Source organism: Gracilinanus agilis, chromosome 2 (assembly GCF_016433145.1).
Source record: "Gracilinanus agilis isolate LMUSP501 chromosome 2, AgileGrace, whole genome shotgun sequence".
NCBI classification, from domain to species: domain Eukaryota; kingdom Metazoa; phylum Chordata; class Mammalia; order Didelphimorphia; family Didelphidae; genus Gracilinanus; species Gracilinanus agilis.
The window spans coordinates 379,936,553-379,962,903 of record NC_058131.1 but is presented as its reverse complement, the minus strand read 5'-3'; the positions used below and the strand labels follow the sequence as shown (position 1 = coordinate 379,962,903).

The 26,351-nt window shown below is 38.3% G+C and overlaps 1 protein-coding gene across 1 annotated transcript in view; it reads right to left on the bottom strand.

Annotated features, from left to right (window-relative positions):
* The window catches only part of ATP10B (ATPase phospholipid transporting 10B (putative)), a 158,731-nt gene that overhangs the window by 8,449 nt on the left and 123,931 nt on the right, over window positions 1–26,351 (bottom strand). The window contains exons 15-20 of the mRNA XM_044659845.1: window positions 25,529–25,850; window positions 21,513–21,589; window positions 20,256–20,381; window positions 12,519–12,719; window positions 2,666–2,746; window positions 153–257 (exon numbers count right to left, since the gene is read on the bottom strand). Of these exons, the coding sequence (XP_044515780.1) occupies window positions 153–257; window positions 2,666–2,746; window positions 12,519–12,719; window positions 20,256–20,381; window positions 21,513–21,589; window positions 25,529–25,850 (912 nt within the window). The remainder of the gene's footprint in view (window positions 1–152; window positions 258–2,665; window positions 2,747–12,518; window positions 12,720–20,255; window positions 20,382–21,512; window positions 21,590–25,528; window positions 25,851–26,351) is intronic.

Below are 26,351 nucleotides of genomic sequence, written 5' to 3'. Positions count from 1 at the left end.
CCCAACTTTGCCACATATTACCACTTAATTTTGGGTAAGCCATTTAATCTCTTTGATCCTTGGTTACTTCATCTGTAAAATGGTGGGGCTGTCCTGGATGATTTCTGAGATTCCTTCTCATTCTAAATCTCTGATCCTATGGGGGTTCTCACCCATGATTTCATTTCCATCGCCTGGTGTAACAGGATTGTGATGAGGGAGATGGTATTGATGGGTGTTCCAAAGGTGAAGACGCCGATGTCAGAGTCCTTGTAGGTCTGCAAAAGAGGCACCCGGGGATTATTGGTGTGGGAGGAAGCCTATCTCGGCAGACACGGCCAGCCTTAGCCAGTTTCACTAATCTAACCATCTTGGATGTTGGGAGGATGGGAGTCATTGGTGAGTAAAGATGTTAAAAAAAAAGATCTTAATGAAAAATTAAAACCAACATGAGTTTAGTAAATATGTTTGATTGAACAAGTGTTTATTAAACATCTGTTTGTTCAGTCGTTTTAGTTGTGTCTGATTCTCTGTAACTTTTTTGGGGGGTGGTTTTTTGGCAAAGAAACTGGAGTGGTTTGTTATTTCCTTCTCTAGCTCACTTGACAGATGAGGAAACTGAGGCAATCAGCGTTAAGTGAGTTGCCCACAGTCACATAGCCAGTAAGTGAGGCCAGATTTGAACTCAGAAAGTTGAGTCTTCCTGATTTCAGGCCCTGCACTCTCTCTGCTGTGCTACCTTGCTGCCATTAGGCATCTACCATGCCCTAATCCTTCTCTCATGGATGCCAGAGTACTCCTTCTCCAGCTTACCTTGTATCAATTTAGAATATATTATGTATGTACTTATATATGACCCTATAATTTTATAATACTGTGTATATGTTATCAGGGCTGTTAGGTAGCATAGTAGATAGAGTGCTAGACTTAGAGTCAGGAAGATCTGAGACCTTCTTAGCTGTGTGACCCTGGTCAAGTCAGTTTCTTCATCTGTAAAATGAACTCAGGAAGGAAATAGCAAACCACTCCATTACTTTAAGAAAAACACAAAAAACATTACCTTCTGTCTTACAGTTGACACTAAGTATTGATTCCAAGGCAAAAGAGCAAAAAGGGCTAGGCAAATGCGGTTAAATAACTTCCCCAGGGTCACCCCATTAAGAAGTGTCTGAGACTATATTTGAATCCAGATCCTCCCAACTCCAAGCACCACCTAACTGGCCCAAATCCCATGTCTTTGTCTGAGAAAACCCCAAATGGGGTCACAAAGAATCTGTCATTATTGAAACAACTAAACAACCTCCTGGTTAAACTCCTTGAGGACAGGGATTATTTCACTTATGTCTTTGTATTAGTGCCTGGAGCAGTGTTTGGCACATACTGAGTACTTAAGTGTTTGTTGATTGATAAATTATAGCCAGGTACTGATCTAGGTGCTGGGAATACAAATACAAAAGTGATACAGTCATTCCCTTAAGGAGTGTATATTTTAGGAGGAGGAGGGGGACTCAGAGTGGTAATTAAAGGAGATGGACTTAAAAAAACAAACAAAAAAGGCATATATCTGCACAGTTTACGTGTGGCCATGGCTATCTCTCTCTTGGCTTTGGAGGAGAGGGTGTAATGTAATAAACCTGGAAGTATTTGTCTGAGAGAAAAGTCATCTGAGGAGTGAGAATTCCTGATCAGGCAGAGGCCACTATGAGAAGGAGGAAGGCTGCAAGCACAAGCCAGATGTGTGCCTTCCTGTGAGGGAGAGAGAATCCATTAATTCAGCATCAGGGAGATGTATCAGAGAGAACGATGTGTTCAGGGGGAGAGTTTTTAGTAGGGAGAGATTATTTTCATTTGGGGCCAATAAAGGAAATCAGAGAATACTCCATTCAGGAGGTGGTACCTGAACTAGACCCAAAGGGAGTGGATTCTGGGTAGCAAGAAGGTCTACTGAGATGCCCCCACAGAGATGCCCATGAGTGGATTCTCCAAATATTCTCTGGATTATTATTTGCTCTTTCTACAAGCATTTGCTGGCCACTTCCTATGTGCTGGGCCTGAGCTAGGCACTGTGGGGAATTGATGGCTGCCTTCTCACTCACTAACTAGTATGACCTGTGGCTAATTTCTTCCTTTCTCTGGACTCCAGTTTTCTCATCTGAAATTGATGAGATTTTAGACCAGGTGATTTATAAAGCTGCCTCCAATTCTAAATGTATGGTCTTTTGATCATACAAGAGTTGTTGTTCATTTGTTTCAATTATGTCTGATTCTTCATTATTCTACTTGGGATTTTCTTACAAAGATACTGGAGTGGTTGGCCATTTCCTTCTCCAGCTCATTTTATAAATGAGGAAGCTGAGGCAAGTCCTCTTGACCCCAGGGCTGGCACTCTATCCCCTGTACCATGAAGGTACTCTATCCAAGGCTAAGCCTCATTATTTGGCCTGGTTCTCCCCAGCACAATATAAACCCCTTGAGGGCAGGGACTTAAACAGGGTAAGAACTTATTAAAGCCTTTTAAAATTGCCTTTGGTTTTCTTTCTCATCCAAAGGCAGGTACCTCTATTCACTGGTAGTCACCTATATTTCAGGCTCAACCCTCCACATCACACAGCACCAAATTTAGGCACCAAAAAGAGACAAAATTCTTCATCTAGGTTTAATATTGGAAAATGGGTATAGGACTTACCAAATAAGGGATAAAGAAACAGATGAGACTTTGATAGAAAGCATCCATCATGGCAATCCAGAAAGTGGACAGCTTGTAGAACTGTGGGGAAGGAATTCATCCAGGTTACCATCACCAAAGCTGATGTCTAATGACTCATAGAAAATTACAGACTCAATAGAATCTGAGAGCTGGAAGAGGCCTCAGAGATCATCTACTCCAGTCCAAAGACCTCATTTTTACAAATGAGTAAGCCTAGGAAGGAATAGGGAAAGCAGCACTATGTAGTAGAGTCAGAGGGCCTGAGTTCACATCTCAGTTCTTTTAGTTATCCACATGACCTTAAGTGAATCACATAATTTCTCTGGGTCTCAGTTTCCTCACATGTAAAATGAAGGGGAAGAGATGATCTCCAAGTTCTCTTCTAGCTCCAAATCTTACTATCTTGCCCAAATTCATATAAAGGGTGTAGAGTTGTAATTAGTATCCAATCCTCCCATTTTCAAGTTTAATTCTCTTTCCATTCCCTTAAAAGACATTATTGCCTTGCAGGTGGTATATTTGGGACAATGATATTTGGTGTGGGTTTTGGCTTCGAATATTGGTTATAACTGACAAAGACCCAGAGGTCAGCTAAAGTCATTGATTTCTTGAAGACAGAGCACAGACTTGGGAAATGTGCATTTTAATTTCTTATGTTGCCTTCTGTGCATTCCAGGGGAAGAGCAGAGGAGTGTACAGCCTGTATCTTGGGCACAATGACTACTTTTAGAGAAGGTTTTCTGAACCTGGGGTTAATGAGCTTTAAAAAAATAGGCATATTTTGATAATTATTTTAATATAATTTGTTTTCTATGTACTTTATTTTATGTATTGAAAAATATTATTCTGAAAAGAGATCCATGGAGACTGGAAAAAGGGTTCAAGTCACAAAAACAGGTTAAGAATGCCAGTTTATAGTCAATGAATATTTTATTAGACATACATGCTATTTTAAAAAGTAAAACTAGAAAAGAATAAAAACATACTCACAAACATGTATTGAGCCTGAAAAAATACGTTAGATGACATCATTCTCAACTTCTGACTTGAACTGTAAGGATACTTATGCCTGGATGAAAATCCTCTATCGTGTTCCACTGATCTACTTTTCCATTTCTTACCACAAACATTTGTAAAAGTTTAAAGTCACCTTATGTTTGACAAAAGTAAAGATCCAGGTTTAGGGATAAGAATTAACTATTTGGTAAAAATTTTTGGGAAAACTAGAAAGCAATCTGGCAGAAACTAGATGTAGACCAATATCTTACACCATTTAGCAACATAGGATCAAAATGTATACATGACCTCCATATAAAGGAAGCTATTATAAACAAATTAGAAGAACAGAGAACATATTAACTGTATGATTTATGGATAAGAGAAGAATTTATGAATAGACAAAAAATAAAGAACATTGTGGGATGTAGAATGGATAATTTTGGATATGTTAAATTAAAAAGGATTTATACAAATAAACCCAATATAGCCAAGATTAGAAAGAATGCAATTAATTAGGAAAAAATTTTATTGACACTTTCTTAGATGGAGGTCTCATATTGGAAACATATAGGGAATTTTGTCAAATATCTAAGAACACGAGCCATTCCCCAATTGACAAATGGTCAAAAGATATGAAGAGACATTTTTAGGTGTAGAAGTCAAAACCATATATAACTATGTGAAAATGCCATAAATCATTATTAATTAGAGAAAGGCAAGTTAAAACAACTCTCAGATATCATCTCATACCTACCAGATTGACTAAAATGATAAAAGGGCAAAATGACAAATGTTAGAGGAGATGTGGAAAAATAGGGACACAAGTACATTGATGGTGAAAGTATAAACTGATCCAAACATTTTGGAGAGCAATTTGGAGTTATACCCAGAGAGTTATAAATTTATGTATACCTTTTGACCCAGCAATACCACTATTAGTTTATATCCTAAGGTATTCAGGGAAAAGGGAAAAGAAACCTATATGTTTTAAAATATTTATAGCAGCTCTTTTTGTGGTGGCAAAGAACTGGAAAACTGAAGGGATGTCCATCAATTGGGAATGGCTAAACAAGTTGTGGCATATGATTGTGATGGAAAAATGTTAATAACAAGCAGGTTAATTTTGTAAAAACATGGAGACCTACATGAGATTATGAAGAGTGAAATGAACAGAACCAAGAAAACATTATATACAGCAACAGAAATATTGTTTGAAGAATGACTCGTGTATGTCTACTTCCTGAGAAAGAACTGATAAAATAGAAATAAGACCTAGTTTTATACATACATATATCTTTTTGTCAAATGATGCCTTCTCTAATGGGAGTGATGGGGGAGATGGGAAGAAATAAACTGAGTGTTTTAATGTAACAAACAAATAAATTTAAATAAACAATAAGAAAATCCTTGATTCAAGTGCTTTTCCAGTTTCTTTTTAGGGCATCGAAATGACTCGAGTTCTCCAATACTGTGACATCACAGTCAAGGTTTGGTGAGTCTTACTAAGCTGCAAAGGCTTCAGGCTGGGGCCTGGTGACAAGACTATGTCTTTCCTCAGACTTCCAATCTTCTTAAGAGAAGCTCTGAACACCTCTAACTATCAGGTAATTTTTTTTTTTTTTTTTGGCCCATGAGTTCTTCATGAACATCATTGACTGAGGCAAGGTGCTCTACTCAGTCTAATGAAATCATGTATCTTTTTTTTTTTCCCCCCAATTCACAAACCCACCAGTAATGCATTAATATCCCAATTTTGCCACATTCTCTCCAACATTCACCACTTTCCTTTGCTGTCATGCTAGCTAATCTGCTAGGTGTGAGGTGGTACCTCAGAGTTGTTTTGATTTGCATTTCTTTAATCATAAGAGATTTAAAACACTTTTTCATGCGTTTGTTGATAGTTTTGATTTCTTTATCTGAAAATTGCCTATTCATGTCCTTTACCCATTTATCAATTGGGGAATGGCTTGATTTTTTTTGTACAATTGATTTAGTTCCTTATATATTTGAGTAATTAGACCTTTGTCCAAGTTTTTTGTTATAAAGATTTTTTTTCCCAGTTTGTTGCTTCCCTTCTAATTTTGGTAGCATTGGTTTTGTTTGTACAAAACCTTTTCAGTTTAATGTAATCAAAATTATTTATTTAACATTTTGTAATTTTTTCTAACTCTTGCTTGGTTTTAAAATCTTTTCTTTCCCAGAGATATGACAAATATAATATTCTGTGCTCACCATATTTACTTATAGTTTCCTTCTTTATATTCAAGTCATTCACCCAATTCTGAATTAATCTTGGTATAGGATATGAGATGTTGATCTGGACCCAGTCTCTCCCATATTGTTGAAATCATGTATCTTTTGATTTATTGAGGCTGGCTAAAAATATTTAACTTCTTAATGATTGAGCTTACACATTTCCCAACAACTGTCAAATAAACGTAGGGTTCATTCTTTGCTCACTGTCTAGAGAAAAAAGCAGCTAAGTAGCATATTGAATAGAGCCTAGGATTTTGAGTCAGGAACACTTTTGCCTCATTTGCTGCATTGCTAAGGATGTTACCCTATAAAAGTCACATAATTTCTTTCAGCTTCAGTTTCCCCATCTGTAAAATGGAGAGAATAATGGCACCCACCTCTCAAGGATTAAATGAGTTAACATGTGAAAAGCATTCTGCAATCTTCATGGCACCATATAAATGGTATTGTTATTATTAAAAATATTTTTTTAGCATTTGAAGACTTACTTAACTTATGCTTCCTTAACCATAACCTTATGAGGCAGATCAATCAATCTATATACATTTATTGTTGTTGTTGAGTCATTTCAGTTGTGTCTGACTGTGACTCGTGGTTTTCTTGGCAAAGATACTGTAGTAATTGGCCATTTCCTTCTCCAGTTCCTTTTACAAATGAGGAAACTGAGGCAAACAGGGTTAAGTGATTTCCCAGGGTCACACGACCAGTAAGTATTTGAGGCCAGATCTAAACTCAGGTCTTTCTGACTCTAGGACAAGTGCTCTATCCACTGTGCCAATCAACATTTATTAAGCACCTATCATGTGCCAGGCACTGGTAGATAATATAAGTATCATTAGTTCCAACTTATAGATAAAAAGCTGAGACTCTGAGAGCTTTAGTGACTTGTCCAGGCACATAACTAGAAAGTGTCAGAATCTGAATCCAAACCTATATATTTTTTTCAGGTACCATAGCTATACAAACACATATGTATTCTATATTACTTGTAACTTCTTCTTCTTCTTCTTCTTCTTTTTTTTTTTTTTTTTTTTAAACCCTTACCTTCCGTCTTGGAGTCAATACTGTGTATTGGCTCCAAGGCAGAAGAGTGGTAAGGGTAGGCAATGGGGGTCAAGTGACTTGCCCAGGGTCACACAGCTGGGAAGTGTCTGAGGCCGGATTTGAACCTAGGACCTCCCATCTCTAGGCCTGGCTCTCATCCACTGAGCTACCCAGCTGCTCCTTGTAACTTCTTTTTTTTTTTTTTTTTTTTTTTTTTTTACTTAAACCCTTACCTTCTGTCTTGGAGTCAGTACTGTGTATTGGCTCCAAGGCAGAAGAGTGGTAAGGGTAGGCAATGGGGGTTAAGTGACTTGCCCAGGGTCACACAGCTAGGAAGTGTCTGAGGCCAGATTTGAACCTAGGACCTCCCGTCTCTAGGCCTGACTCTCACTCCACTGAGCTACCCAGCTGCCCCCTGTAACTTCTTTTTAAAAGTCATTCTTCCTCTGGCTGACATGGTTCTCATATGACTCCCACATTTTTAGATGGGAATGCTGGGAATTCTCTGGGAAGCTGCTCGGGAAGCCACCCTCCAATTTTATTTGTGAAATTGGTCGGCCCCAGATTCCCCTATTCCTCCTGTCAATAGTCACATGAATTTCTAATGGGACATCAGAAGTCATCTAGTTAAATCTAAGGCATGAACTCTATCTACGATGTCTCTGCCAAACCTTTTCCTCGAAGACTTTGCTTGTTTAAATTGTTGAAGTTTTTCCCTCATGCTCAGTTGAAACTCTCTTCCCTCTCACTCCTGCTAATCTAGTTCTCTATGGCCAAGTGAAACAAATATCCCTTTTACATGATCATTCTTCAAACATTTGAAGAGAGTTATTGTGTCTTTACCCACAATTTTGACTTCTCCAGGCTGATCAATCCCTACTTCCTTCAACAAATCTAATCCAATCAATATTTATTTAGTGACTATTGTTTATTAAGAGCCTACTGCCAAGGCACCGAGCTAAGTGCTAGGGATATTAGTAACAAAAAGAACAAAAACTCATGAAGCTTACAATCTCTTGGGGGGAGGTAATATATAAAAGGAGGCAGGAAGGAAGGTATCTTGTTCTGTGGAGGTGAAACCAAGCAGGATACCAGAAACAAAGTGAACATTATGTATTTTCTTTTTTTTTTCCTTTAAAAAAATTTTTTTTAAATTTTAAACCCTTAACTTCTGTGTATTGACTTATAGGTGGAAGAGTGGTAAGGGTGGGCAATGGGGGTCAAGTGACTTGCCCAGGGTCACACAGCTGGGAAGTGTCTGAGGTCTGATTTGAACCTAGGACCTCCTGTCTCTAGACCTGACTCTCAATCCACTGAGCTACCCAGCTGCCCCACATTATGTATTTTCTATGTGATATGCACACACATATTACATATTACATATCTAATATACACAAGCATATATATTATATAAAATTTATTCATAAATAAAGATAGGGAATGTATAATTAAATATCCATTTGTTTGAAAAAGACCAGGTGGTTTTAGTGGACCACAAGTTCAATATAATTCAACAGTATGATAGGAGAGTCAAGATCTTAGGCTGTAGTAAGAAAGAAATAGTGTCTATGAACAAGAATGTAAGAGACCTGCTGTACCCCTGCCCTGGTCAGACCATAATAAAAGTTTTCTGTTTAGTTTGGGGTTCCTCATTTAAAAAGAATGCAGATAAGCTGGAGAATATGTAGAAGAGAGCAACCAGAGTTACAGGAATTTATTTTGCATGTTCTACATATTTGTGATGGGTTTTGTTTTTCTTGCATTTTCAATGGATTAGGGAGGCTATATTATTCCTGGGAGTTTTTCTTTTGTAGATTCATTTGGGTTGTTACCAGTGGGTTCTTTCAATTTCTACTTTACCCTCTGATTCTTAGATACCTGGGCAATTGAAAAAAAATGATTCCTTGAAATATGACATCTATTTCTGTTCTTGGCTGTCAGGTAAACTTTAAGAATTCTTCAGAGTAATCTTCCTCAATCTATTTTCTAGGTCAGTTATATTTTCTATATTATATTTCATATTTTCCTCTGTTTTTTCAGTCTTTTTCAGTTTTTTTATTTCTTGATGTTTTATGGAGTCAATAGCTTCCTTTTGGCCAATTCCAGGGCTGAGGAATTATTTTCTTCAGTAAGATTTTGTATCCCTTTTGCCAAGCTGTTAATTCTCTTTATATTTTTCTTCCATAGCCTTCATTCTTTTTTTTTAACCTTTACCTTCTGGCTTAGAATCAATACTGTGTATTGGTTCCAAGGCATAAGTGTGGTAAGGGTAGGCAATGGGGGTCAAGTGACTTGCCCAGGGTTGTATAGCTGGGAAGTGTCTGAGGCCAGATTTGAACCCAGGACCTCCTGTCTCTAGGCCGGGCTCTTAATCCACTGAGCAACCCAGCTGTCCCCTTCATTTGTTTTTTAAAAGTCATTTTAAGCTTCTTTTTAAAACTCTAATTTTGTTTGGAATTCTCTATGGGCTTGAGTCCAATTTGTATTTTTCCTTTGTACTATATTATTCCTATGGTTACTTTGCTTATACTTCCAAGACATTTTCTCCTTCTGTGTTTGTGAACTTGAGCTTCCCCCTCACCATGGGGGCAGGTTCTTTTTTGTTTCCTCATTCTTCCAGTTCACTCCTTGACTTTGGACTTTGTTATTCTAGGTTCTACAAACTTCTAGGAGGGATATCTGGTCTGAATTTATGTACTTTTATGTTCTGTTACTGTTTTCATATCCCAGTCTCTCCAGCTGTTATGATCCTATGATCTATGTATGTCTGTGTATCAATAAGAAGAGCCTTTTCTCTATGTCTTTGTGATTTCCCATAGCTACTATTTGTTTTTTTTTTAGCCTCCAAATTAATTTTTATTTATCACATAGCCTGGGATCACTAGAAGCATATACACATATAATCACTGCTATTACAAAATAAAACCTAATCAAAATTCCTTAGCCAACATGTTTGCATGCCATTTATATGAACAAAAAAATATGTGTTTGTCACATAGTTCAAACCAAAGCCCATTGACTCCAAATCCATTGCTTTTTCCATCACACCAACATCTATGATTTCATAAATTGCATTTTATCCAATAATAAAATAAAAATCCATCTTACTTTTGTATTAATGCCCTTCCATTAATGTTCTTCATAGACCCACTCAAGATGCTGAAGACTTTCCTTGCTTCCTCTTGCTATCAGAATACCAATACAAAGCTGCTCCTAAGTTATCCCTTGTTATGTGATACATTAATAATTCTGTTTGTGCCTCTTAACAACTACCTTGCACCTCTCTATTGCCCTTTAGTTGATCCTTAATATCACTTGATACTGGTGCTAAAAAAATTTAAGATGAAAATATACAATACTTTCATTGCTTTCATGGGAGGTTGAGGAGGCCAGAGGGAGAACATAGTTACAGGAATGGAATATTTCATACTGTCATATTTGGCTGATGTATTGATTTCTTTTTCTTTTTCTTTTTTTTAAACCCTTGTACTTTCGGTGTATTGTCTCATAGGTGGAAGAGTGGTAAGGGTGGGCAATGGGGGTCAAGTGACTTGCCCAGGGTCACACAGCTGGGAAGTGGCTGAGGCCGGGTTTGAACCTAGGACCTCCTGTCTCTAGGCCTGACTCTCACTCCACTGAGCTACCCAGCTGCCCCCTTGATTTCTTTTTCTGAACTGTCTCCTCCCTCTCATGTTTTAAAAAAAATTTTTACAGGGAATAGTTCTGGACAGAAGGATGAAAGAAATATGAGATATATAGAAATGGAAGTGATATAAAAAATTTTAAAGCAGCCAAATTGGAAAAAAACAAAGATCATTAAAATAACTTTATGATTTCCTAAAAGCAATCCAATCTGCTCTGTTCCTATTCAATTCTGGACCCAACTGATTGCCCATTTGCAATTCCTGTCTTTAGCCTTTAAACCTATGCTATAAGATGAAACAACATATACTAAATTTGGCACATTTAAATGAGTGGTGAAATCCTTGGGAGAAGTATTCTCTGTATTCGTTTGTCATGTAGATATCTTGGACACTAGATTTAAGAAAATAGTGACCGAGGGCAGCTGGGTAGCTCAGTGGATTGAGAGCCAGACCTAGAGACAGGAGGTCCTAGGTTCAAATCCGGCCTCAGACACTTCCCAGCTTTGTGACCCTGGGCAAGTCACTTGACCCCCATTGCCCACCCTTACCACTCTTCCACCAAGGAGCCAATACACAGAAGCTAAGGGTTAAAAAAAAAGAAAAAAGAAAGAAAATAATGACTGAGTAGTTGAGACAATTTTAGATCAGAGATAGAGGTTTGTGACAAAAATCTAGGAAATTTTCATTTACAAAACAGTGAGCATTTTTTTTGGCCTTGTTTGTTTCATTTACATAACATGGTATAACAGGCTAATTCCAGACTTTTAGCATTTCATATTTCAACTACATTAACACAATGAAAATTTCTAAGTACTTTATTGCTTCCACAAATTTTAGAAGTTTCACCAATGAGCTGTGGAAAAACATTACTTTTATTTTTTAATTTTTATTTTTTTAACCCTTAACTTCTGTGTATTGGCTCCTAGGTGGAAGAGTGGTAAGGGTGGGCAATGGGGGTCAAGTGACTTGCCCAGGTTCACACAGCTGGGAAGGATCTTAGGCCGGTTTTGAACTCAGGACCTCCCATCTCTAGGCCTGACTCTCAATCCACTGAGCTACTTAGCTATCCCAAAAACATTACTTTTAAGCAACTTCCTTCATAATCCTGCTTAGCTTCTGGATCTTGGTTCTTGCAGACATATCCACATATTTCTCTCCTATACGAACAATCATTCCTCCCATGATGGAAGGCTCAATCTTGGCTTCCATTTTCAGTACTTGACCCTTATGTAGGAAGCTATTCAGAACTGCTTCTAGTTCTTAAAGAGTTGAGCTATCTAAGGCAGATGCAGTAGTAACTGAACATGGTACTTCTCCACGATGCACACTCATTATAGTAGAAAATGCTGAAATAATTCCTGGGGTGTTGTTTAAACGGCCATTTTCAGCAAGCAATTTCACAAAGTTGGTTGTGGTGGGGGAAAACTTTTCTTTTGCTATTAAGTCATTTAGGGCTGCCATCTTAATGGTATGCTTGATATGGGGATTCATAAAAGAGGCAACTGTTTTGGGTTCCTTCAAAATTTTCGTGACTGATTAACTCCTTTTCAACAGCATCCAGCTTATTCTGCTTGGATGCAGCAGAAAAAAAAAGCAGTGGCATATCGACCTTCTAGCCCATACAATAGAATTGGAGGCCGGTCGAGTTTGGCAAAGGGTCTGGCCACTGAAGAGGTAAAGCAGCGTATCTGCGGTACCGCCCCGGAAGTAGCGGCTGCCGCCATCTTTTTTCTCCTGTGGCCACTCTCGGTCAAACCGGATAACAGAGAGGAGGAGGAGGAAGTGACTGGATAAACGCATGCGCAGAACGGGAAGCAACCTCCCGTAGCTAAGATCTGAATCCGTCTCATTGAGGTCTTAGTTAAGAAAGGGGACTGCAAGCTTCCTACCTTAGAGTTCTGCCCACTCCTGTAGAGTTCAGGCAAAGCCAGGAGGGTTTCGTCAGAGATGTCTTTATCGAGGATCCCAAAGACGAGGGGTGGTAAGGAGGTGAAGAAGAGGTTGAAGAATATCATCTGCCAGTAATCGATCATTGTGGTTCCCGAAAAACCACAGAAGAACTGGTACCAAAAGAGAAGGTTGACGTAACTCTGTGGGGAGAAATGGTAACATCTTTAGTTACTGCTAGAACTCCTCTAACTCAGGGTTTCCAAAGCATGCTGGCGACATGCCAATGAAAGTAAGGGAGAGAGCATATAAAAAAGCAGACTGCTGCTACAATTTTGACTTGGTTAGCTATTCCATAGTCCTAGTAACAGATGATGACATTTTTTGTCTTTGGTGACTAAGGACATGACAAATATATATATAATTCCAGTTGATTCTCATGCAAACCTTGTCATTTAAGTAGGGCAGATATTATTAGCCTTATTTTATAGAAAATAATAATAATGATAACTTACATTTATAATTAATGTAACGTAAGTTATAATTTATAATATATTATGTGTATAATATATTATAAAATATAATTAATGTAGTGTAAATTATAATCTATAATATATACATAATACATCTATAAAATATAATTAATGTAGTGTGAATTATAATTTATAATATATTATGTACATAATATATTATAAAATATAATTAATGTCATGTAAAAGTTAAATTTTTTTAAGGTATATGAAGCACATTACACACATCTAATTTAACCCTCATAACTACCTTGTTAGGTGCCAGTAATTATTATTGTTATATTATTATCTTCCTCTTCCCATCCTCATTTATAGATGATGAAACTGAGGACTAGGGAGGTTAAAAATGAATCACCTAAGGCCACTCAGCTACTTATTGGAAGAACCTAGACTTTAAGTCTATGTATGCCTTATTTTGTGCATCTGAGGCTGACTTGCCAGATTGAGTCTCTCTGAAGGCTAATGGCAGGGCTCTGAGCAGAGGCTCTAACTTCTAGACCAATGACCTTTCCAAAATTCCTTTATCCTTCTTCTGTCTTCTAAGATGCTGCTGCTGTGTATGCTATTATCTTTAGTTAAAAGCATGACTAGGAAGTCCTGCCCTTCTCCTTCAAGGGATATATGACTGCCTGGTTTTTCTAGTTTTAAAACCTAAGACTGAAAACCTGAGCTGTTGCTGTGCTGCCCTGACTCTTTGCCTCCTTCTCAGCTTGTTTTTGCTTAAAGAGAGAATTGCCTTCATTTCTGGGTGTTGCATACCAGGCTACTTTGCTGCTTGATACAGCTTTCCAGCTTGTTCTTTGGGGGAGAATATCTCTTCAGCTAGTCTCTGAGGTGTTCCTTGGAATACAGGTGCCCCCAAAGAGGCTCTGAAGAATTTGGTATAACACTATGTAGAGATATCCAAAGTACTCAAAATGCCCTTCTTAAGAGTCAAAAGCAAAAAAACAAAAACAAAAACAAAAAACACTCAGAAGGGGGAAAAAAACTCTCAATAAATCTATTTGATCTGTTTTTCTAGCTCTATATCTTGCTTTTAAATCATTTCCCCCCTCCATATCTGATTTTAGGCTTTCCTTTCTACATACCAGTGAGGTAGATGGGACATATACTTGTTGGCTGAGGAAAGAACCGGCATCTTTTAAACACCTACTATGTGCCTGGCACTGTGCTGTGCTTAACAAATATTAGATTTTCACAATGACTCTAGGAAGAAAGTGATACTAATTATCCCTGTTTTGTACTGGAGAAAAATTAAGACAGAAAGAGGCTAAGTGACTTGTCCAGGGTCACAACTAGTAAGTATTTGACACTGGATTTGCTATAGCTGAGTCTCAGTTATCTATAGAATGGGAATTATAGTAATGCTTATATTCTCTATCTATAAGAGTTATTATGGGAAACACACTTGATAAAGCTGTGATGCAAATTATTATTATTAATTTAAAGGCAGCATGCCATTGAGGATGAAGAAATATCTTAGGAGTCAGGAGCACCTGGGTTCAAATCCTACAATATTGACTATGTGACCCTGGGCAAGTCACTTTTCAGCGACGTAGGTAAGACCATAAATTGCAGGTATAGTAATGACTTGCATTTGTAGAAGGAGTTAGGAGTTTCTGGTACCAGGAAAATTCCAGTTTCATTCTCTATCTGTGGTCTCCCTCTGGTCCCCATGATTTCCTGGCAAACCCTAGGTATTTATTCTTAGGACTCATTTCTAAGAGAAGGAGAATACTTCATTTTACAGATGGAGGAAACTGTCTCTAACAGACAGTTTTAGACACACAGCTGATTAGTGGTGGATCTGAGACTACTTTATAGACTGTATAAGGAATCAGAAAATCTAATTTCTAGTTATGATTCTTCTTGTTACTAGCCACATGACATTGGCGAATTCTTTGAAACTTTCTGAGATACAGGATATGGAAAAATTCCTACTATAGAAACTTCCCTACTAATGCAAATTAGCAATTCATCTGAACAATATACTTTTTGAGGCTTATTTAGAGCAGTAAGAGGTTAACTGACTTGACTTTGTGTCAAAAGCAGACCTTGAGTCCATGTTGTCCTCATTTGAAGGCTGACTGACCCTCTATCTATGACATTATTCTGTTTCAGTTTTCTCATCTGCAAAATGGGAATAATAGAATCCTACTTGGTTTGAACTGACTCTAGAGATCGTCTCCACAATTTTTACAGCTCAAGGAAAAATGGCTCAAGGCAATGAAATGGTTTTTTCCAAAGCCAGGGTGATCTGGGAAGCTGAGAATCAATCCTAGGTCTTCTGATATCCAACACCAGTGCCGACTCTGCTCAAGCTGCCTACTCTAAATATCTACTCTGTCTTTTTCTCAGTGCTAAGAATTAAATGACCTCATGTATATGGAGATACTTTGAAAGCTAAGTGCTATGCAAATGTAGGGAATTAGGTAACGCTTGGCATAATGCCTTTGAGAAGTGGATATTTGATAAATATGTTATTTGCTCTCTCCACCCTTTCTACCTCGCTTCCATTTTTCTCTCTGGAAAAAAAATGGCAGAAGGAAAAGTTTGAAAGTGTTGAAAAGGTCTGGGATCTGTCTGCTCACTTTTATTGACTGGAACAAAGGATGGTTCTTCCTGAGTCAATTGTCCAACGAATCTGAGCCAACGTATTTATCTTAAGGGCAGCCCCAGTCATTGAAACCCATTTCTGTTAGAGGCTCCAACCAACTCATCTTATTGATGAAGGTAAGGTCCTTGAGGGAAGTGAATGTTTCATTCGGCCTTTATATCCCTAGCACTTAGTACAGTGAATGGCACACTGTAAAACACTTGTTAGTTGGCTCAATTGTTTTTAGTCATGTCTGACTCTTCACGACTCCATTTGAGGTTTTCTTGGCAAAAATACTAGAGTGGTTTGCCACTTCTTTCTTAGCTCATTTTACAGATGAGGAAACTGAGGCAAATAGGGTTAAGTGACTGGTCCAAGGTCACATAGCTAGTAAGTGTCTGAGACCAGATTTGAATTCAGGAAGGTAAGTCTTTTTGTCTCCAGGCCCTTGTACTCTATACATTGTGCCACCTGGCTGCCCTGATATACACACTTAATGCTTGTTGATTGATCATGGGGCAGCTCCAATCTATTAGAATCAATCATGAATTGTCTTTATTCCTTTTAACAAGAGACTATTTACACTCTATAGGGAAGATAAAAGGTTGGAATAGGTTATTGTAACTTCTTTGGTACAGGGAATTCCCAGATGGGGAAACTCCCTTTACCTATGTAGGTTGTGATTTTTCTATAACATAAAGTCTTAACTAAAGAGTTACCTAAAACCATAAGAACTGGTGACTTGTCCAGGGACATACAGCCAGAAGTTGTCAAGCAGGATTTGAACCTCTGTCTTCCTGGCCTTGACACCAGTTTTTTATCCGTCATGCCACAACCAGCATTTCAGACAAAAGCTCTCAAGTTCATCAAAGTTGATCATATAATCAATATCTCCTTTATGCTCATTCCACAACACATTTTTTTTTTTACCCTGAATGAGTGACTGAATCTTCCTTTATAAAACAGAAGCAGCCTGGTATAGTGGTCAGGGAACTGGACCTGGAGTCAGGAAGTCTTGGGTTCAAATCCTTCCTCAGTTACTTGCTAGCTATGTGACCCTGAGCAACTAATTTAACAAAAATCTCCATGCCTCAGTTTCCTCATCTGCAAAAAGAGAGAGTTGGACTTGATGACCTCTAAAGTCCCTTTCAGTTCTAAGTCTCTGAGCCTATGTCCTCCATCTCTTAGCAAAGATCTGGGCACATAGTAGATGCTAAAAAAATTATTGAAGGATTGCTTGATCTTGGATCAGGCCTTTATGAATCAGCTGAGGAAGAACTAATATGCCCTCCAGCTAGACTGCAGCACCAAAAGAATGCTTATTTATTTATTTTTTCAGTCTCTTCAGAACAGTTCAGGATCTGTTGTTTTTCTACCCTTTGCCAGAGCTTTTTTGCCTTTTGAGAAATGCTTTAGATCTGGTGACGGCATTGCTTCGATTTCTGCCCGTTCTGTTTCCTCTGAGAAGCCACAGCAGCAGTAATTAATTCATTGTTCAAACTTCTAAGCAGCCAGGTTTTTAATCCCTGATGAAATGGGTTGCGGATGTGGAAGTCATAGTTCTCCACCCTCTAATTGCAAGGGGGAGATAATGCGGCATCAATGTCACCCAGTTAGACTACTACATCAGGCTGGAAATAAATATCATTTAAGCGTTGAAAGCATCCTCAGCCAGGAAAAGTTTTTTTTTTTCTTCCATATTCAAAATTCAACATTGAGAAGTCATAGGCTTCTTCAGAAGGGTGACTTTTAAAATATATATGTATATATTTTAAACACGGACACTGAATTCTAAGTAAACAATCTTTCATGCTTAAAGCGAATTTCGAGTCAAATGGAGTGACTTGTTTGCAGTGACTTGCTGAAATGCTATTACTATCCAGTTTATCCAATTTGCATTATTCTTTTCGCTGCTTCTCATTTACATATACATTAAACTTTGAGGAGATATGCTTGCGGTATTTGAGTGGTGATGGTGACAGCGGCTGCCAGCAGGGCCCAGAAAATGGAGCAAATGATAAAAATTTGGGTTTCTGAGCCGACACTTGTCTAATGTGCCTGTCTTCCGTTCCCCTGGTTCTAATCATCCTTTTTCCCTTATGCAAACAGGAATCAGATTATATTTGGAGGCGCAGGGGGATTATTCTGAGGTCCTTGAACTAGATAATGAAAAGCACTAACTCAGGCATTTGTGCCCTCTTTGGCATAATAATGCTCTGACTCTAACCACTTATTATTATTTTTAATCAAGAGCTTCTAACTATAGTCCCAGAATCTCCTGTAAGACCTCAGTACCACATTAGCCTGTGTCTCTCACTAGTGCTGATAACTCACAGTTTATTTTTTTTTTAGGCCCTCAGAAATATGACAAACATTTTCAGGGACAAATGAATGTTTTAAAAGTGATTTTTTCACATCTGCATGGAGATTTGTACTTTTCAAAGTACTTTCACGCGCTACTTGGTCCTCTCAATATTTCTTTGGGGTACACAAAAGAAATATCATTATCCTCATTTTATAGAAGAGGAAACCAAGATTTCAGGTAATGAGGCCCATGGCCACTTTGTTCCATTCAACTGTCCTAGGAGACAGACAATGACAAATGACCTGGGGATCAGCAGACCAGGGTCTTAGGTCTGCCACTAGCTTGAGGTACAACCTCTTGCAAGTCATTTGATGTCTCTGTGACCTTTGTTTCCTCATCTAAGGTTCCTTTTCATTCTGAATTCTGGATAAGGGAAGCGATCTAGAAATTCTAGACTGGTCAGGACATCTTGGTCTTCTGCTTTCTAGCTTGCTGGACAACTTTTCCCATCAAAGAGTAAACATTTGGATCTTCTCTGGGACCTCCATTGTTTTTTTTTCTCCTTTCCTAAATTGGTCATTTCTTTTTCTTTCAGGCCCTCAAATCCACTTCCTCCCACTTTCTCAGAAAACCAGCAAGCAGAGTGCTTGTTTACACACAATAACAATAGGCAGCTGGTTGTCAGTGGAAAGTCAGGTGGCAAAATGGGTAAGAGTGCTGGACTTGGAGTCAGGAAGACCTGAGTTCAAATCTTATCTCAAGCAGTTACTAACTGTATGACCCTTGGCAAGTTGCTAAAACTCTCTCAGTACTTTTCTTACATTTATTTTTAAAAAACCCTTACCTTCCATCTTAGAATCAATACTGTGTATTGGTTCCAATGCAGAATAAAGGTAATAAGAGAATAAGAAGAATATAAATAAATACAAATGTATTTAAAATAAAATATAAAATACATATAAAATACTTCTTTTTATATTTATATATATTTAAAATAAATATAAGTGTAAATAAAAAGAATAATAACAGAATAAAAGCTAGGCAATGGGGGTTAAATGACTTGCCCAGGGTCACACAGCTAGAAAGTGTCTGAGACCAGATTTGATGCCAGGACCTTCTGTCTCTAGGCCTGGCTCTCAATCCATTTAAGTAACTAGTTTGTTGCCCCCTCACCTTTAAAAATAGGGATAAGAATAGCACTTAACTCACAGGGTTGTTATAAGGATCAAATGAGATAACATATGTAAAAAAGCTTTGCAAACTTGAAAGAGCTATGTAAGTTCCATCATCATTTTCATCATCATCATGATCACCATCACTTTTGTTACCGTTATCCCTTGCATAGTTCATTGGATAAATGAATATTGGATAACTTGAGGCTAAGTCCTGGTTAAAGTACACAGTTCTTATTGATGTACTCCATATGGGATGTTGTCAAATTGGAAATGAGAGTATCAAAAAATCAAGGAATAGGAAATAGCACCCTTAAAAGAATGAATTTTGCCACCACTAACCTTCGTAGTAACATTCTGATTATCCCCCTAGATTTCATAGCTCCTAGAAATTTTACTTTTCTAGGCCTCAGTTCCCTCCTGTGAAAAATGAGGAGGTTGGAAGAGATATTAGAAAAGTTCTTCATTTGTTGATCCTTTGACAAGTCTAGAGAGACCTGTTTCATAAATAAGGAGAACTGTGGGTAAGAGGTGACCTGTCTAGCCTGAGTCCCATGGCAGGTCAATTGGTGAAGGGAGGGAAGAAAAAAAAATCCCCACATTAAGCACATTCACAGTCACATTTGTCCCTTTTTCAATCTCTTACACATCCTTTGGACACCTTTTCAGCAGTCTCCAGTGCTCACACATTGTCCTAGACTTATAAGACAGCCCTCTTTGGTGACCTACCTGCTGAAACCCCAAATTTCTATATCTTTGCTAGCACTTTTCCACACATCAAAACTTATCTGTCCTTTGTTTCATCTTCTTTATGCCCTGATTCTCTGCTAAGTGATAACAAGGAACCAATTGGTTAATGGCTTATCCCTGCCAAATGGCATATCTGTATTTTACTAAGGGCCCTCAGAGCCTTAAACTAAATGATGGATTGTGTTGGTAGAAATCTCAGGCACTGGAAGGCTGGAGAGGGGAATTCTGACATAGGCAGGTCTTCTGTTTCTTCACTAGTCACAGTGATCACACTCTGGCCGCAGACTTCTATGGTTGGGTTTTTCTGGTCCATGGAAAAGTCTTGATGGGGGCCTGGGGGGTAGGAAGGGTCCTCACACACACACAGACCTGTGGTGGTCACTTACCACATTTTTGTAGAAGTAGTAAACAACCATCCTTGCCAAACGTGAGTAGCACCAGTGGCCATGCACGAGTAGAAGTTTCTTGAGGTGCTTGAAGCGAGCAATGGCAAAATCACTGGACATCACAGCCTGAAAAGCAAGAGCTGGAAAGTCCTTCATCCAAACTCTAATGCTTACCCTTTCACCCACCATCACTGCCAATCCCAAGCAAATTACCCAGGAAGGAGAAACCTCACTCTGGTATCTCTGAGAGGCAAGGGCTAAAACGGTCATCGCCATGGCACGATCATTGAACCCTCTTTTGCTTGAACATACAAACCAGTTCCCAATTAATTTCTGGTGAGATCCAGGACCAAGCCACTAATTACCGTTAAGATGAACAGCTATTTATTTATTCCTGGGGGTCAGCTTCTTGATGATTTCCAGAGGATGAATTTTAGCCCAAAATTAGACAAATGGTTTCAAAACTACCTTTCTAGACCTTAAGTTGAATTCTTCATTCAGACCACAGTCTTTTAAAAAATATGGCAAATTTTAAGTAAGATACTAGCAAGGGGATTACAACATTATATCACAAGAATCATACTCCATGATCAGGTGAGTTTTAATACCAGGAATGGAAGGAAAACCATTTACATAATTGACCATATCAATAATCAAACCAACAGAAACCACATGATTGTTTCAAAAGATGCAAAAAAATGCATTTGAAAAGATATGGTGGTTGATATGATTTTCAAATGTATAGATAGAGCATAGCTTCTATATATTTTTTAAAAACAGATTGCATGCAAAACTTGGAACAAGGTAGGAGTTATAGAGATACAGGACTAAGCTAAGTAAAATTGATAGCTCATAGAACCACTAGTTTCTTTTTCTTCTTTTTTAGAATACAAGACAGTTTTTTTAGATATATGAGTTTTATTTTTATTGTCATGCAAAACACAGTTCCATATTGGTCATTGTTTTAAGAGCACTTCATGCATAACCAAAACCCTGAAGTTTATTCTTAACTATAGAGTGAAGGGTTGGTTTTATAATGTCACACGTGCATTGATTGTACAGTCATTTCCCCTTATAGCTGGCTTTGGATTTGGTCAGGCCTTAGGCAGGTAAAGGAAGAGTCATAAAAACAACCCATTTGTAGAAAGTAATGAGTTGACCTGCATTTCTTTTTGAGGGCAAATCACCTGCAAACCTTAGGTACCTCTATCACTGGGGGAGTAAATAGTAAGGGAAAAAGGAGAATGATAGCAATACCTGCATGCCTTCTTGCCCAGATATCCCAATTCCAACATCAGCAGCTTGAATCATGCTCACATCATTTGCACCATCGCCTGAAAACAGATGGAGAATGACTGATGCAGAGTGAAAACAAAAAGTGGGGCTTCTGTAGTTTTGTGTACATTTTGGATCTGAAGTTTCAAAACACACCTGTCATATGCCTAAGATTACAAACAGAATAGAAGAACTATGAAGGACTTAGAGATCATTCCTTTGGTGTTATCTTTTTGTCTCCAGTGCCTAGCATAGTGTATGGTACAGAGTAAGTGTCCAATCAACACGTGTGGAATTTTATCAGTGGGGAAACAGACAAAGAGACTGGTCCAAAGTCTTATAGCTAGATAATAGCAGTGTTTGGACTAGAATTATGGGCCAAATACTCCCGATACAGAGTTCTTTCTAGTTCACCATGTGTCCCTCTTTTGTTGAGTCCTTTTGACATAGTACTGAACGAAACTTAGGGGAAATCTGTCCCCCAGAATATTGGACCCAAGAGACTTTTCTATTACTACTTTTCTGTTTTCCTAAATTTTCTTGTCTCTTTATATTTACTCAGGTTAATCCTTTCTCTTCTGGGTCTGAAAAACATGCCTAGATCTGTTGTTTGGTCACTTTTCAGTTATATTTGATTCTTCATGACACTGTTCCCAGGTTTTCTTGGAAAAGATAATAAGATGGTTGGCCATTCCTTCTCCAGCTCATTTTACAGATGAGGAAGCTGAGGCAAATAAAGTTAATTTACTTGCCCAGCGTCACATAGCCAGTAAAAGTATCTGAGGTCAGATTTGAACTCAGATAAACCCTTCCTGACTTCTTATCTGGCACTCTATCCACTGTGCCACCAAGCTGCCCATGTCTAGATCTAAGCCTGATGAAATTTCTTTATTCCTTCAAGGTCCAACTCTGATTCTATCTCCTTTCTAGTCCTCCTTGGTGTCCCAGCTAAACATGATTTGTTCCTCATATTTCCTGTTCCATTTTGTCTGAATGTCTCTCTTTTTCCTTATTCTATTCTATATTGTATCATATTATTTGTATACATCCATATAGTCCTGTCCCATTAGAACAGTGATTCCCAAAGTGGGCGCCACCGCCCCCTGGTGGGTGCTGCAGCGATCCAGGGGTGGTGGTGATGGCCACAGGTGCATTTATCTTTCCTATTAATTGCTATTAAAATTTAAAAAAATTTAATTTCCAGGGGGCTAAGTAATATTTTTTCTGGAAAGGGGGTGGTAGGCCAAAAAAGTTTGGGAACCACTGCATTAGAACATAAGCTCCTTGATGGCAGGTCTGGGTTGTTTTTCATTTTTGTATTGTGATCAGTTTTGTGAGTCCACATTTTGGGAGAGCATTGATATGTTAGCAGTTAGCAAAGTGTAGTACATCTGAGGGAACCCAAGATGGTGATGGACCTGGAGCCCATGTTTTATAGCTACACTAGTCAAAGAAACTGAGGATGTTTATCTGGGAGAAGACAATCTAGGGGAACATGACAGCTGCCCTCAAGCATCTGAAAGGCAGTCATGTTCAGGGAAGTAAGCTTATGTTTTTCTTAGTTCAAGGGGGACAGAACAAGTAGGAGATGAAGTTCCAGAGAAGCTTTCCTTTGTGCAGGGTTGCATGTGTGTAAGGAGATACTTGACTTTCCTTTGTTGGAAGTCTTCAAGTAGAGTCTGAATGATTACTTTCTTCAAGTAGAGTCTGAACGATTACTTATTGAGAATTTTTTCATGAGATTCTTTCATAGGATTTTAGAGCTCAAAGGGACACTGGAGAGCAATCTGTCCAAGTTCCTCATTTTATAGCTCAATCAATCAAGAAGAATTTCTTATAGCTGCTTACCCCGTGCCAGATATGAAAAGATAGATTGCTCAAGAGATGGAGTCTGTTCAAAAAGGAGTGACTGTGTGACTTTGAAGTCCCTTATACCTCTGAGAATCTGTTATTGTGAGTCTGTATCCTCCAGATCTAGTATAGTATTAGGTATATAACTGTCACAATAAATATTTGTGGAATTGAATGGAACCTTGGAAAATGGAGCTGAATGAAGTTTTGCTTGGGGCAGATTTAGTCACAGTTTTAATGAACTTAAAAGAGTAAAACAAATGAATAAAGGTGCTTTAGGGAATCTGGCATTAATCTTTTTGTTTTCTGAAAAACAGAACCCTCTTCTGATGAGTGAAAGGGGTCTTTCAATGAGATAAGACCAACTACTACATTGTTTCCCTGAAGCTCCCTTTCTTCCCCAGAAGACTGATTCTGAATTCACTTTTTGCAGTCTGTCTCTGAGCCTGCACTGCCTCCACTTTATTTATTTATATTTTTACAGCTGCTTCTCAGTAATAAGCTGCAATTAAATTAATATTATTCACCATAGAGAATGCTGAACTCGAGGAGAGAAAAAATCTTCCCATAATTGTTTTGAAACAAATTTATTGATCTCAAAACTAGCATGTCATCTGTGGCTGCCTTTATTCTTCCCATAATTAGTTTTTTTCCCTACATAACGTGGAAATGAATAATTTAAATATTCCCCATGGTGGCAGAACTGTCTCAGCCTTTAACCTCTTCCATTAGCAAGCCAAGAAAAGTGGAGGTGAGGTAGTCATGCCATTTCTCTCCTGAGCTGATTTTGTTTCTGTTCCTAAGGGATTACAGTATATTTCTGACCCTAAAGAATTAGCTCTGTGATATTTTTGTGATGAGTGGGTGACTGAAGCTCTCTGTAGGAGAAATCTGGATCCAAATGGGCTGCTCTCACCAAGAGTTTGTTCTCTTTGTCTTGTTTGGCTCTATGCACCTTATGCTGAATGGTTAGACAAGATGTGATTAATAAAGGGACTACTAGGCAAAACATAATGAAAATTTCCCTGGATTTCATGCTCCAAAGTCACAGATGAGGACTAGAGATAGAGAAAGCAAAAAAAAATCACGATATTGGTAAGGACATTGCTGTAATTCTAATTCTCTTACTAAGATCATAGCCTAGACCTGTGTTGGTGAACCTATGACATGTGTGCCGGAGGGGGCTGCTTCCTTCCCCTTCTCCATGTATGCTGAGGACATTTCTCCCATCACTTGCCCCTTTGCCCAGCAGCCCAAATGGGAGCACTTCATCCCTCCCCATCTGGGGTAAGGAGAGGGCTTACATGTGGCATGAGGGTTGCAGTTTGGGCATTTGGTCTCTAAAGGGTTCACCATTACTGGCCTAAACTGTCAGCTCTTTGAGATCAGGGACTATCTTTTGCTTTTCTTGGTATCTCCAATGGCTGGCATAATATAGGTAGTTAATAAATATTTATTTCCTGTCTGAAAAGACCTTGGAAGGCAACTAGTTCAACTCTTTCATTTTACAGCTGAGGAAAATGCACCTTAGAGACTTGCACAGATGCAATGGACAATGGCAGGATAGGAACAGAGATCTTCTGACACAGAAGCCAGCTTTCCATTGTATCATAGTACATTAATTATGATCAGAGCACACCTTCTAGCCTAAGGTAATTCCTACTCAGTGGGAAATCAAATCAAATAAAAACAACATGTATTTAAACATTTGTTTTTTCATAAGTCACTAAGTGGGGTTTTGGAATGTAGGTCAGAGGCAAAAGCTGGTTTGATGATCAAGCTTGCTTTTGTGACTGTTATTGATAATAAAAATTGAAAATAAAATAATTGATAAAACATTTACCCACGCTTCCTGGATTCCAGACCCTTGTCCGCCTTAACCCTTGAGGATTTGGTTACTTCATTTTAACTTAGTGACTTTCTTGCTTCTTAGAACTTTGAATTGCTTTTGACCACAGCAAATCACTGCCTTAGATTCTATTCTGATCTCTTGGCTGTCAGGGCCTTGGCTAGTTTCTGATCTCTAATTCTGTTGTGACATTGATTCTATCCTACTGATCCCTAAACATCTGCCAAATTTCATTCCTGTCCTGACCCCTCTAACCAACTGGATCCCATTGTTCCCTTTCCCTGGACATGGTGATTACCTATGGCAAGAGTCATTACTTTCAACTTGTCCCGCACCAGCTTGACTACCATGCTCTTCTGGAGTGGAGTGGAACGACAGCACAGGACTGAGCGGCAGTATTTGGTTAATTCCAAAAACTTATTTTCCAGATTCCCTTGGAAAATGATATTTAAAGTTTTCCCATCAATCACCAGCCCGATGTCTGGAACTACAGCTTCCATGGTGGAAGATGGTGCCTGACAAGGAAGAGGGATGCCAAAAAACTTGTGTTCTGTTTTGTTCATGTCATAACATCTCTTCACCTCTTCTAAAGCACAGTTGAGGATGTATTCACAGGTTTCCTAGAAAAGGAATTATAGAAGGATATATATCAAGATTTTCACATCTTTCCACTTTCTTCATTTCTCACTGTAGCATTTGAAATAGCATCAAAGATAGTTTAGTAGAACCAAAATCCCTTGCTTCAAGTGGAACTCAGGATAGGACAGATAGAACAAGAACTTATTAAAATGAGGATTGATCCAGGGATAAGGCAGAAAATAGTAATAATAATAGCAATAATAAATGCTACCACCTACTAATAAATACCACCTTTATGACACTAAAGAAGATAAGTTGATGTCTTCTATGCTGCTGCAGGCTAAGATCATGGACTTTTTCCATCTGACTTGCTATAGAGACCTATAGATGTTGTCTCCCTCATTAGAATGTGAACTCCATGAGAGTGGGGATTGTCTTTTCTAGTGTATCCCCAACACTTAGCAATATATCCCCAAAACATAGTAAGCACTTGATAAACATAGTAATTATAGTAAGCCTTCTTTCCTTCCTTCCTTCCTTCC